The sequence below is a fragment of the Ammodytes marinus genome, assembly GCF_949987685.1.
Source record: "Ammodytes marinus genome assembly, chromosome: 7".
Taxonomy (NCBI): Eukaryota; Metazoa; Chordata; class Actinopteri; order Uranoscopiformes; family Ammodytidae; genus Ammodytes; species Ammodytes marinus.
This window is the reverse complement of record NC_137211.1, coordinates 33004393-33016882: the sequence shown is the minus strand read 5'-3', so window position 1 is coordinate 33016882 and position 12490 is coordinate 33004393. Positions and strand designations below refer to the sequence as shown.

The 12490-nt window shown below is 40.7% G+C and overlaps 1 protein-coding gene across 1 annotated transcript in view; it reads left to right on the top strand.

Annotated features, from left to right (window-relative positions):
- Window positions 1–11382, top strand: part of LOC307252966 (protein unc-80 homolog) — a gene marked incomplete at both ends in the record, with an annotated part of 44992 nt that extends 33610 nt beyond the window's left edge. The window contains 5 exon segments of the mRNA XM_080030787.1: window positions 6967–7101; window positions 7266–7383; window positions 7817–7913; window positions 8457–8543; window positions 11325–11382. Of these exon segments, the coding sequence (XP_079886913.1) occupies window positions 6967–7101; window positions 7266–7383; window positions 7817–7913; window positions 8457–8543; window positions 11325–11382 (495 nt within the window).
- Between the last annotated feature and the right edge of the window lie 1108 nt (window positions 11383–12490).

Below are 12490 nucleotides of genomic sequence, written 5' to 3'. Positions count from 1 at the left end.
AAAAAACTCAAAACAATGTCACTGATTTGCGGCCAAAAAACAGGGTTCTTACTAGACAAAAATACTTCTAAATGTGAGATAATATGAAGTAATGTGCGAGCGTGAGCGTGGTCAAAAAACTGTTGGCTCTCTGCCTTCCAACCTGAGTGAAAGCAAAGTCCCTCCCCTATAAGGTAGAGCACGACACCCCAGGTGACACACATTACCAATCACCACATAAACAAAATGCGTTGATATACATATGAATAAACATGATTAAGATTTCCTACACTTAATTCATAAATCATAATTTGCCATAAACTAAAAATGTATTTACTTAAAATATATTAAACACAAAAAATCTCTAAATGGCTCCAACATACCGGCCCCTAATTGTGATGTTACCACAAAACAATTACTTAAATTAACTATATGGAGCCAGGTAAGTACAAATATTAATCAATTAAATCCTTCAAAAATATGTCAAGTAGCTTTACACCATCACATCCTACTTAAGTATCAGAATAAACACGACACAATGTACATTATCCCCTCTTGAATTCCCCCCAAAGTTCATGTTACATGAATGTCTCTTAGGCAGGGATAACCAGTCCAGTGAACGCGGAGTTCATGTATGCAGGGAAAGTGTGTGCAGGGCCATCTGTAGCGGGGCATGTGTGTGTGTGTGTGTGTGGGGCATTCGTCATGTAATTAAGCTCAGTTTTCAGCTTCCAAAAGCAAGCAGAGCTTATCGATGGGCCTTTCGCTGAGTATTAATTCCACTTCACATAGAGCTGTCTGGAGCATCTCATCGTCCACTGTCCTTCTCTGCAGCACGGTCTCCTTCTCCCTCCTCTTCTGCATCATCCCCGTCCTCTTCCTCCTCTTCTTCTTTTTCTTCTCCTTCTTCTTTGTCCAATTCTTTCTCAGCCTTCTTGTCGTTTTCTGTCTTTTCTTCACTTCCATTTCCCAAACTTTTCTTTTCTTTCTCTTCCTCTCGCCGACGTCTGACATCTCCGCGTCCTCATCTTCCTTCTCTGCCATGGCGTCGTACACCTGAACTCTCATCTCATCTCTATTCTTCTCGTCAATGTTTTCTGTGCCGTCAACGTTGGAGTCCTTGAGCTTTTCTTCATCCTCCTCTTCCTCTGGTACTCCTTCCAGAGCATTACCCAGGACTAAGTTCTCCATCCGTGCCAAATCCAGCAGCGCTTTACCGCACTCGTCCGCCGTGTCTCCATACTGTTCTGCTAGCATGCCGCCGGCGTCCTGCAGGGCGCTCACTGCCTCCACCACCTTGGCTCTGTGACTTTCAGGCACTGTTGTGGGTACCTCTTGGCTGTTGCTTACCCATTTGGTAAGTGTAAACCCTCCTTGGGCACATGCTTCCATAAGGTCCTTTGTTAGCTTGATTGCTTGACTGGTTGAGGCCACGGACTTGAGACAGTCATCGACATAAAAGCTGTTTTTAATAGTATTGAATACTTCCTTACTGTATTGATCCGAGTGGTCTCTTCCAGTTTGGAGCAGCCGGAGCAGCACGCCCAGTAGTGAGTTGGTTAGATCTGGGCCCTGGAGCAGTTCTGAGTTCAGAGATTTTCCTTGGTAGGTTGAGGAACAGTCGAATACCACCCTCAGCTTCTTCTTTCTTTTATGGTAAACCCCATGATGAGGAATATACCAAACTTGGCCGTCATTTCTTTGTACTTGCTCTTGGGGTACCTTCGCTGCATAGCCTTTCTGCAGCACATTTTCCATGAAGACCTTGTATTCTTCAACATAGGTAGAGTCTCTCTTGAATTTCCCAGCCAGGTTCAATGTCCGCTGCAGTGCCACGTTGTAATTATTTGGCATGACTAGCTCTTTTTCTCGAAACGGCAGGGGCAAGATGTAATGTCCACTTTCAAACGCTTTAGAACTTTGGGCCAGCTCCATAAATCTCCTGTCCTCACATGACATCTCTTTCTTCTCCTCAGATTCCTTTTCTGGGAACTCTTGGTTGTACTGCCTGAGTAGCAGGTCCTTCAGATTTTCCATTGAAATGCGATTGACTGTCATTGATGCTCTATGTTTATCCATTGCAGATGAAGACTTGAGGGGCCCATTCACCACCCATCCGAGAAGTGTCTTCACTGCGTATGGTCCATTACTCTGGCTGTTAATTATCTGCCAGGGTTCCATCGCTTTAGGAACATTCATTCCTATCAACATTTCAATGTCAGCATCAATCTCTTCCATTTGGATTCCACAGAGGTAAGGCCATTTTCTGAGTTCTGATTGGGTGAGTAGGTTTTCCTTTGAAACAGGGATTTTAACTTGTGTGTAAACTTCAGGTAGGTCAATAAATTCATTTCCATCTAGGTTGCCAACTTCCAGTCCTATGATCTCATAACAGCTCACATTGTTTTCCTGTCCCATCGTCTGCAGCAGAATGTCAGTTTTGCGTCCGGTCACATTCAGTTGGTTCATTAGCTTTTCAGTGCAAAATGTGGCCGAGCTTCCCGGATCAAGGAAAGCGTAAGTTTGAATGCACTTACTTCCTTTTGCAGCTTTAACTTGAACTGGAACAATAGCGAGAGCACATTCTTTACCGGCCCCTGTTGCATCATCAGCCGACACTTGTACACTGTTTATTGATGTCTGCTTTGGTGCTGGGGAATTGCGGTTTAGCAGGGGTTCCTTATCTGAGGTTCTTGTGTCAATATGTAGCAGGGTTGGATGTTTCCGCTGACATGTTTGGCAGTCTAGTTTTGTCTTGCAGTCTTTGCTCATGTGACCCTTCTTTAAGCAACCAAAGCAATATCCATTTATTTTCAAACATTCCACCTTTTCGTTGTGTGGCTGCGATTTAAATTTGAAGCAGTCCAGTAGTGTATGCTTGCCTTCACAGAAACAGCAGACAGCTGAATTAGCAGCATTAAAGTTGGTGTGTTGTTGCCCTTTAAATGCATACTGTCTGTTGTATTGTTCTCCAGGTGCTGCCACAGCTGTCACAAATGTACTTCTGCTTTTGAGTGTCCTTATTTCAGTGCTCCTGTTATTTGGGGATATTCTTTGAGCAGGAGTTGGGTCTTTAATATCACCAAATGCTGGGTGCAGTAAGATGTTAGCTTGATTTTCAATAAATTCAACAACGTGTCTGAAATTAGCCCGCATCTTTCTTTTCTGAAATTCCTCATATGCTCTTGACCGCCACCTCTCTCTAAGCTTGTAGGGAAGCTACCAAACTGAGTTTTTAACAGTTACAAATGGTGTTCCGCAGGGCTCAATTTTAGGTCCAGTCCTATTCACAATTTACATCAATAACATTGTTTCATCACTACAAAACTGCCATGCCCATTTGTATGCGGACGACACTGTACTGTATTGCATTTCTGATTCAGTGCAACAATCTGTTCAGAACCTACAGAGCTCTTTTAACACCCTGCAGAACTGTCTAGTGGATCTCAGGCTTGTCCTTAATATAGAAAAAACAAAATATATGTGCTTTTCCAGAGCAAGAATTACACATTTTAATGATCTTATTATTCACACAAATAATGGATCTCATATTGAAAGAGTCACTGAATATAAATATCTTGGCATCTGGATAGATGAAAAACTCTCTTTTACATTTCACATAAAAAATCTTGTCTGTCGTCTCCGACAAAAGATTGGCTATTTTTATAGGAATAAAGCCACCTTCCCGTTGTTCAGTAGGAAAAGGATTATTGAGGCAGTTTTTATGTCTGTCCTTGATTACGGTGATGTGGTTTATCGGCATGCATCTCGTTCATGCCTTAAACTCCTAGACTCTGTATTTCACTCTGCTTTGAGATTCATTACAGGAGATGCTTATGATACACACCATTGTGTTTTATATGAAAAGGTTGGGTGGTCCTCCCTTAAGGAGAGACGTGATGCACATTGGCATATTTTTATATATAAAGCTCTGACTGGAAAGCTACCACTATATTTGACAGAAATGCTGCTTATTTCAGATGGGCTTTTTCAAACCCGCTCAACTGACATGCTCATGTTATATGTCCCCTATGCCCGGTCTGAGCTTGGTAAAACCGCTTTTAGCCATAGTGCCCCTGACTCCTGGAACAGCCTACAACATACAATTAAAATAAATACACTCATAACTGTTAACCAATTTAAAATTATTATTTTGAATCAGCCCCTCTACACTTGTAACTGTTTTAATTAGGCTATTATGTCTCTCATTCAATTGATCTGAATGTTTTAAATTGTTGTTGTCTGTGTGTGTGTGTGTGTGTGTGTGTGTGTGTGTGTGTGTGTGTAAACTTGTTATGTATTCTCATTGTATATTGTGTATCTGTACAAACTCGACGTCATTGTAAAAGAGGGTCACCCCTCAATTGATCTTTCGAGGTTAAATAAAGGAAAATGAAAATGAAATGGATACAATAAGCTTTAAGGTGGATGTCACATCCAGCTCATCCATGTACTCCAAGTCCTGCATGGCGTTGTGGCATTCCCTCAAGTATAAGGAATATGCCTGAAGTGCGTTCCCATCCTCCGCTTTAATAGCTGTCCAGCTTAGCGCTTTATTCAGATAAGCATTTGCAATCTTCATTTCATCACCAAAATGTTTTGCCAACAGTTGCATTGCTTCTGAATATCCTCTTTGTGCATCCATGTGCATACAGCTACGAACAAGGTCTCTGGCCTGACCTGCTGTAAACTGTTCAAGAAAGTAGAGCCTATCCTGGGAACTACTCGTCTTGTCCTCTATTAAGTACTTGAATGCATGCATGAAAGGTTGGTATGATAGTGGATCACCTTTAAACACTGGCACTTCTCTTTTAGGCAATAGAGACAGATTTTGTTGCATTATCATGAGCTCAGTGATATCCCTTTGACTTTTAACCATTGTGCTGATGTTTTCATGAGTGATATGACTGGTTGCAGGGTTTTCCAGGTGTGGGGTTGGAGCCCTTGTTGTCACTTGAGAGCTATTATGAATGCCACCAACCGTTCTCTGTAGTGGAGTTTTAGGCACAGCACCTAATTGAATGAATTCTAAAGCAGATGTGTCTGCAAATGTTTGTTCCACATTTTCCTGTTTGCTTGTTCCCTCAAAATATTCATTCATAGCATCACCATCAGACTCTGTTACATTTGGGGTTAGGAGCCCTTTTATTTTTGCATCTGCTGCTGCAATTTCTCCATCCAGTTCCACTTTTTCCATTTTTGATTTGATTATAGTTTCCTGCAACTGCAATGAATGTTTTTCCTTTAATGCAGCAGATTTTGCCTCCAGAGCTGCTTTCTCAGCTGAAGGCAGCAGAAGTAGTTGATGCAGTTGTTTTCCTTGAGATGTTTGATATGCTGTCCAGTGGGTCAACCTTTAACTGTGCACTCTGTTCCCTTTTCCATGTTTTAACCTCATATGTTAAGTAGTTGAAATTCATCACTCTGGGCTCATACCAGTCCTCTTTTTCCTCTTCTGATAAGAGCTCTTGAACAGCAATGTGCACCTTGTTAAACTCATCCACAGCTTGTTTGAACATATACATAGATTTGTCAACATCATCAATATTTCCCCCTTCAATCAGCAAGTCTTTTGTTTCATGCATTCTCCTTGTGCACACTCCAAGTTTCCCTCTGCGTGTCGCAATCAGAGATTTTAAACGATCCTCCGCTTCCGTGGCCGTTTTAAGTTCAGTCATTGTCCCGTTTTTATTGTAGTTTGATTTATTGATTTCCTTTTATTAGATCGCTTCCTTACATATTTTGCTCCGTTCGCTTTTCCACCGCGTCCGCGGGATGCGCGTTCACACAGAGCTTCTGTTGCCACTTTCCCTTTTGTCACTTTGTTTAGCGATCGCATCATAATTCATATCAAACAGACAGTTCATAGAACGGGGCTTTAAACGCGGATCTCATCCGCACATCCATATTCACAAGCACTTTTTGTGCACGGCTCATCCATGGGTTTGTTTACTCACGGCATCCAAACGAGTTGCGCGCGCCCGTCTTCCTTGTTCCTTTGTCCTCTCCAAAAGTTTGTCAGACTCGTGGAGTTTTTTGACTCTGAAACGGCAAACCCTATGTTTGCTCTTCTGGGTCCTTTAGGCAGAGAAAGTCTGACACACGTCCTTATTGTAAGCACGCACGGAGATCGTTTAATTTGATGTTGAGTGTGATTTATTAAACAAAACTCCGGTTGACTTTCCAATAAAAAACATAAAAAACTCAAAACAATGTCACTGATTTGCGGCCAAAAAACAGGGTTCTTACTAGACAAAAATACTTCTAAATGTGAGATAATATGAAGTAATGTGCGAGCGTGAGCGTGCGCGTGGTCAAAAAACTGTTGGCTCTCTGCCTTCCAACCTGAGTGAAAGCAAAGTCCCTCCCCTATAAGGTAGAGCACGACACCCCAGGTGACACACATTACCAATCACCACATAAACAAAATGCGTTGATATACATATGAATAAACATGATTAATATTTCCTACACTTAATTCATAAATCATAATTTGCCATAAACTAAAAATGTATTTACTTAAAATATATTAAACACAAAAAATCTCTAAATGGCTCCAACACAGGGTATGGTCAAATGAGTGAAGCATGGATCAACTTTGAGATTTTTGTCTATTTTACAACTCCTTATCTGTTTGCATCTGTATATTTCTTCTATATAACCATCTTTAACGGCCATTATCGCAACAATAGTTGATGAAAAAAGGCTGTATCCAAAACATGTATGGTAAAAACAATAATACATTGAAAACATTTAAAAAATATGTTTTACTTTTTGTGGAAAGTTGTAATACTAAAAATAATATATTTTTTTTATTCGAAGTAATCAACTGGTAAAGATCCATGTTGATGTCAGTAAGTAAAAAAAATGTGGCCCTGTTCACCTACAAGTGTCTCACCTCATACAGTCTTTACAGTCCTTATAGAGTCTTAAAATCCAGTCTAGTATTGTGATTAATCTACCATCCTCTCTGCTACTCAATGCCAGGTGTACGCTGACTACGAGAGCGACCCTTTACTGAGGCAGGGCATCGAGTTCTGCTGCAGACAGTTCTACATCCTGCACCGCAAACCCTTCGTCCTGCAGCTGTTCGCTAGTGTGGCTCCACTGCTGGAGTTCACCGTAAGACATTATCCTTTCTTTGACTGTAAAAAAGAAAATAAAGTAAAAAAAAAAAAATTAATTCAAGCAAACTTCAAATGTCTTGGTTATATCATAGATTATTTATTATTACATATTAACGTGTGTGTGTTTAATTTTTTTCACTTATCTATAACTGTTCCCAGACCAGTACCAGCACCGGCCTGTCAGCCCAGTGTCTGTTTGACCTGCTCACGTCTCTGGAGGGAGAGACCCGGGATGCCCTGGAGCTGGTCAAGGCTGAGAAACCATTACGCTCTTTAGGTAAGCCCCTGGAACACACGTATTGTAGTTGCTCTTTCTTTACATTTAAAAAAAAAAAATGTTGCTTTTTGTCAAAGGCGCAAAAGGTAAGTCAAAGAAGGGAGCACTGTTCTTAAGTTTCAGTATGTAAATTTATTGTTTTACATTTATTTTACATTTATTTACATATAGTATTTGTATAGCACCTTTCTTAATGCTGATGCAAAGTGCTTAACAAAGGGAAAAAACTAAAAATACAGACACAGTAGAATATACTGTAATAAATCAGACAAGAAATACAATTGGTATAAAAAAAGAATAAAGAAAATCACAAGTCAAACGCTTTCACAAATATAATTGTTTTAAGAAGCCATTTAAAAGAAGTTATGGACTTTCCAAAGTGTCTTTTCATGCATGAGTTGTAGAAACAAAACCCTAACTTTTGGCGTTGCAGATTTTTGCTACGGTAACGAAGACTTGGCCTTTACCATAAGCGAGGCCATCAAGCTGTGTGTCACCGTGGTCGCCTACGCCCCAGAGTCCTTCAGGAGGTACGGAAACATATTGAATATTATTATCTTAAACTATCTTAAACCTTACAACAGCATATTTTCCCCATGCTCTTAAAGGTGCAGTGTATAATATCTGAATATTTAGTGATAACAGAAGCTACAGTGGCCTTCAAGGACAATAATCTAGTTATGTAAAATGGCATCATCCACCACTGCCTCAAGTCTTTACACAATATCTAGTGATGAAGTGAAGATCTATTTAGTTAATTATTCTATAGTGCTTCTTCTTCATCTTTCAACAGGTGCATTTCCCCAGGACACCCACTTTAAAAATGCATATGGCCATTTAGTTTGTCCATTCTGTGCAACTGTAGAATCATGGCGGTGCAAAATGGCGGCCTCAATGGTGCTAAGCCCCACTCTTTTGTAGATATAAAAGGCTCACTCGAACTTTTATTTTCAAGCGATTATACATTATTTAAAGCACACTTATGAAAATTATATTCCATTTCTACCAAGTCGGCTCTGAAAAATGCCAATAAATGATACACATTGCACCTTTAATATTGTGTGTCCGTCCAGTCTACAGATGCTGATGGTGCTGGAGGCCTTGGTGCCCTGCCACCTGCAGAAGCTCAAGAGCAACAAGTGTCAGATTGGATGCAGAGCGTCCGACTCTGGAACGACTTGCATCCAATCTGACGCTGAATCTGAAGCTTGAGCTATTTTGCAAAGAAGAATGGGCAAACATGTCAGTCTCTAAATGTGCAAAGCTGGTAGAGACATACCCCAAAAGACTTGCAGTTGTAATTGTAGCAATAAGTGGTTCTACAAAGTATTGACTCGGGGGGGGGTGGGGGGGGGGGGGGGGCTGAATACATTTGCATCCCACTGTATACAGGTGAAACTCGAAAAATTAGAATATCGTGCAAAAGTTCATTTATTTCAGTAATTCAACTTTAAAGGTGAAAATAATATCTCATACAGACTCATTACATGCAAAGTGAGATATGTGAAGCCTTTATTTGTTATAATTGTGATTATTATGGTTTGCAATTTATAAAAACCCCAAATTCAAAATCTCTGAAAATTAGAATATTATATAAAATCAATAAAAAAAGGATTTTAAATATAGAAATGTCGGCCCTCTAGAAAGTATAATCATGCATATGTACTAAGTACTTGGTTTGGGCCCCTTTTGCATGAATTCTTGCCTCAATGCGGCGTGGCATGGATTCTATCAGTCTGTGGCACTGCTGAGGTGTTATGGAAGCCCATGTTGCTTTGATAGAGGCCTTCAGCTCGTCTGTATTGTTGGGTCTGGTGTGCATCATCTTCCTCTTGACAATAGTCCATAGTTTCTCAATGGAGTTCAGGTCAGGAGAGTTGTCTGGCCATTCATGCACAGTAATGCCATGGTCAGTCAACCAGTTACCAGTGGTTTATGGTACTGTGGGCAGGTGCCAAGTCTAGCTGGAAATGGAAATTGTCATCACCATAAAGCTTGTCAACAGACAGAAGCATGAAGTGCTCTAAAACCTTCTGGTAGACGGCTGTGGTGACTTTGGACTTGATAACACAGTGGACTAACAGCAGCAGATGACATGATACCTCAAATCATCACTGATCCAAATTAAATGTTGCGTTTCATTTGGAAATCAAGGTCCCACAGTCTAGAGCAGGGGTGTCCAAACTTTTTTCACTGAGGGCCACATACAGAAAAATCTACGAAGGGCCGGGCCACTTTGCAAAAATAACACATTTATCAGGACATGTAGCTGCTCTGATGTTTAGTTTCATAGTGTCTTCGTAAATTGTAATCCTTCTTCACGCCTACAATTTAATTGCACATTAAATAAATACATTCCCCCTCTTGTTAAATGCCATTGATACACCCAGTGTTCTGCTTTTGCGTCCAATGTCCAGCTGGGTGAAAATAGTAGCCAGCCGAGATCCCGCCCCTCCAAGGGGGTTCCAGGGGTATGCCCCCCCGGGAGATTTTTTTAAGTTTTTAAAGTCAAATGCATGAATCTGGTGCACTTTGAGAGGGAAATTAAGAGGCTAAAGCTGAAGAATGTTGTGTGAAAAAAATGGAGACACTGTGTCAGATGAATGACACATGGATTTTCTATAATACTATTAATTTAAAATAAAATATTATGCAGGGTCCTCTGGGATGGCTCTTTTTCTTTTATGAGACACATTTCTCTGTAATATAATGAGTGCATTTAAATTATTTAAAAATTAAAAAGGACCATATTACATTGTATTTTTTAAATGTGCCACGGGCCAATCAATCAGTTTTGACACCCCTGCACCAGTGGGTTAACTAAGAAATGCAAAAAAAAAAATAATAATAATTTTTTTTTCCCAAAGGGCCATATTACATTATATTATTAAAATCGGCCACAGGCCAATAAAAAGCGGGTGGCCCGCGGGCCGTAGTTTGGACACCCCTGGTCTAGAGGAAGAGTGGAGGGGCACAAAATCTAAGGGGCTTGAAGACCAGTGTCAAGTTACAACATTCAGTGATGATTTGAGGCACTATGTCATCTGATGATGTTGGTCCACTGTGTTATCAAGTCCAAAGTCACCACAAGTGTCTACCAGGAGATTTTAGAGCATTTCATGCTCCTGTCTGTTGACAAGCTTTATGGAGATGCTGAATTACTTTTTCCAGCAAGACTTGACACCTGTCCACAGTACCAAAACCACAAGTAACTGGTTGACTGACCATGGTATTACTGTGTTGATTGGCCAGACAACTCTCCTGACCTGAAACCCATAGAAAATCTATGGAGTACTGTCAAGAGGCAGATGAGACACACCAGACCCAACAATACAGACGAGCTGAAGGCCTCTATCAAAGCAACATGGGCTTCCATAACACCTCAGCAGTGCCACAGGCTGATAGCATCCATGCCACGCCGCATTTAGGCAATAATTCATGCAAAAGGGGCCCAAACCAAGTACTTAGTACATATGCATGATTATACTTTCTAGAGGGCCGACATTTCTGTATTTAAAATCCTTGTTTTATTGATTTTATGTAATATTCAAATTTTCTGAGATTTTGAATTTGGGGTTTTCATAAGCTATAGATAGATAGGTAGATAGATAGATAGACACTTTATTGATCCGTTGGGAGTGTTCCTTCAGGGAAATTCAAAAATCCAGCAGCTGTAGTACATACAACATGACACAAAACAAGTAACACAAGCTAAAATGCATCAATATACATGGTAAAAAAGTAAAATACAGATTTATATTTATAAATACATTTAAAAAGAAGCAGCAGCAGATGTTAGCAACAGTTATTAATTTATATTTGTGTTTGACCTTGTTTAAGAAATGGAGTGTGTAGCAATAAATAAATAGATTATGCAAGCTGTTATTGTTATTGTTAAGTTCCATCAGTTCCACCAGCCACTGTACTCCTCCTGCCCCCAGGGGCGGGCCGTCCATTGAGGCAAACCAGACAATTGCCTGGAGCCCCGGGGCCCCATAAGCCCCTTTGGGGCCCCCAAAATGCCCTCTTTATATTTTGCCCCATATCTATTGTTTTTTATAAAAAATCTCTTCACAATAGTATCATCGGGATGTCTAATTACTCGCGTTTTGACGGCCTTTCTGCCAACCGTGCACCCCCCTTCAGTCTGCACTACATGGACTATTCCATTACACATTACGCTTATGACGCTGCACGTTCACGCGTAAATCCAAAAAAGTAAATAGCGGGAGAAGAGAGAGACGAGATAAACCTAACCTACCTATACCAAAATGAAGCGAACATACGAGAGCGGGTCACAAAACAAACAGAAGAAGGACCAAAGTCAGGACTTAATATCAAAGCTGCCGAAGCTATTAAGCTTTTTTACAGCACCCAGCGCGGTGGCAGCGGGACCTTAGACGGAAGAACAGCTGTCTACATCATTAACCGGTAACGTTCCAGCTCCTACTGTCAATCCAACAGTGGCTCTGGCTCAGCCAGCAGCTATGCTAATGACGTGAATGTGTCAACAAACTGATGGAGATAATTAATGGTGCAACGGATCACGGTTGATCCGTGGTCCATTCGGACCAACCCTCACGGTTTGGGACCCACGTGAACCGCGGATTGGATGCATATATGCTAAAAAAAAAAGACGCCTGTGTGTTCACGTGATCGGCGATCGTGTATTACAGAACAGTTAGTGGCGATCGGGGCCAGCCTCTAGGTCTACTGTAGGCTACTGACAAAAATCACACAACACATTGCCTGTATTTTTGTAACAATATTTAGGCCTATTAGTTTAGGCTATATTTGGCTGCTCCACTTTAGGTCAGCCCAGCCAGGCGATAGTTAAGTTTCAATTTCGTTTTCACCTCCGTGTGTAACAGCTGTTCAGAACAACAGCTGATAGGCTTGCGACAGCAGGAGTCAGTCTAAAGCCATCAATGATCAATTTAAGTTAAAAAGCTAAATAAAGCTATCTCTTCCTCCCTCTATCTGTGTATATTTCTCTCTCCCCTGCACACTTAGTCACTACTATCCATGCTTAAAGAAGGCAGGGTTATAACCAATTTATTTTTTTTAATATTTGAAGATTTTATTTCAAATAGGCCTAGACTCTGTG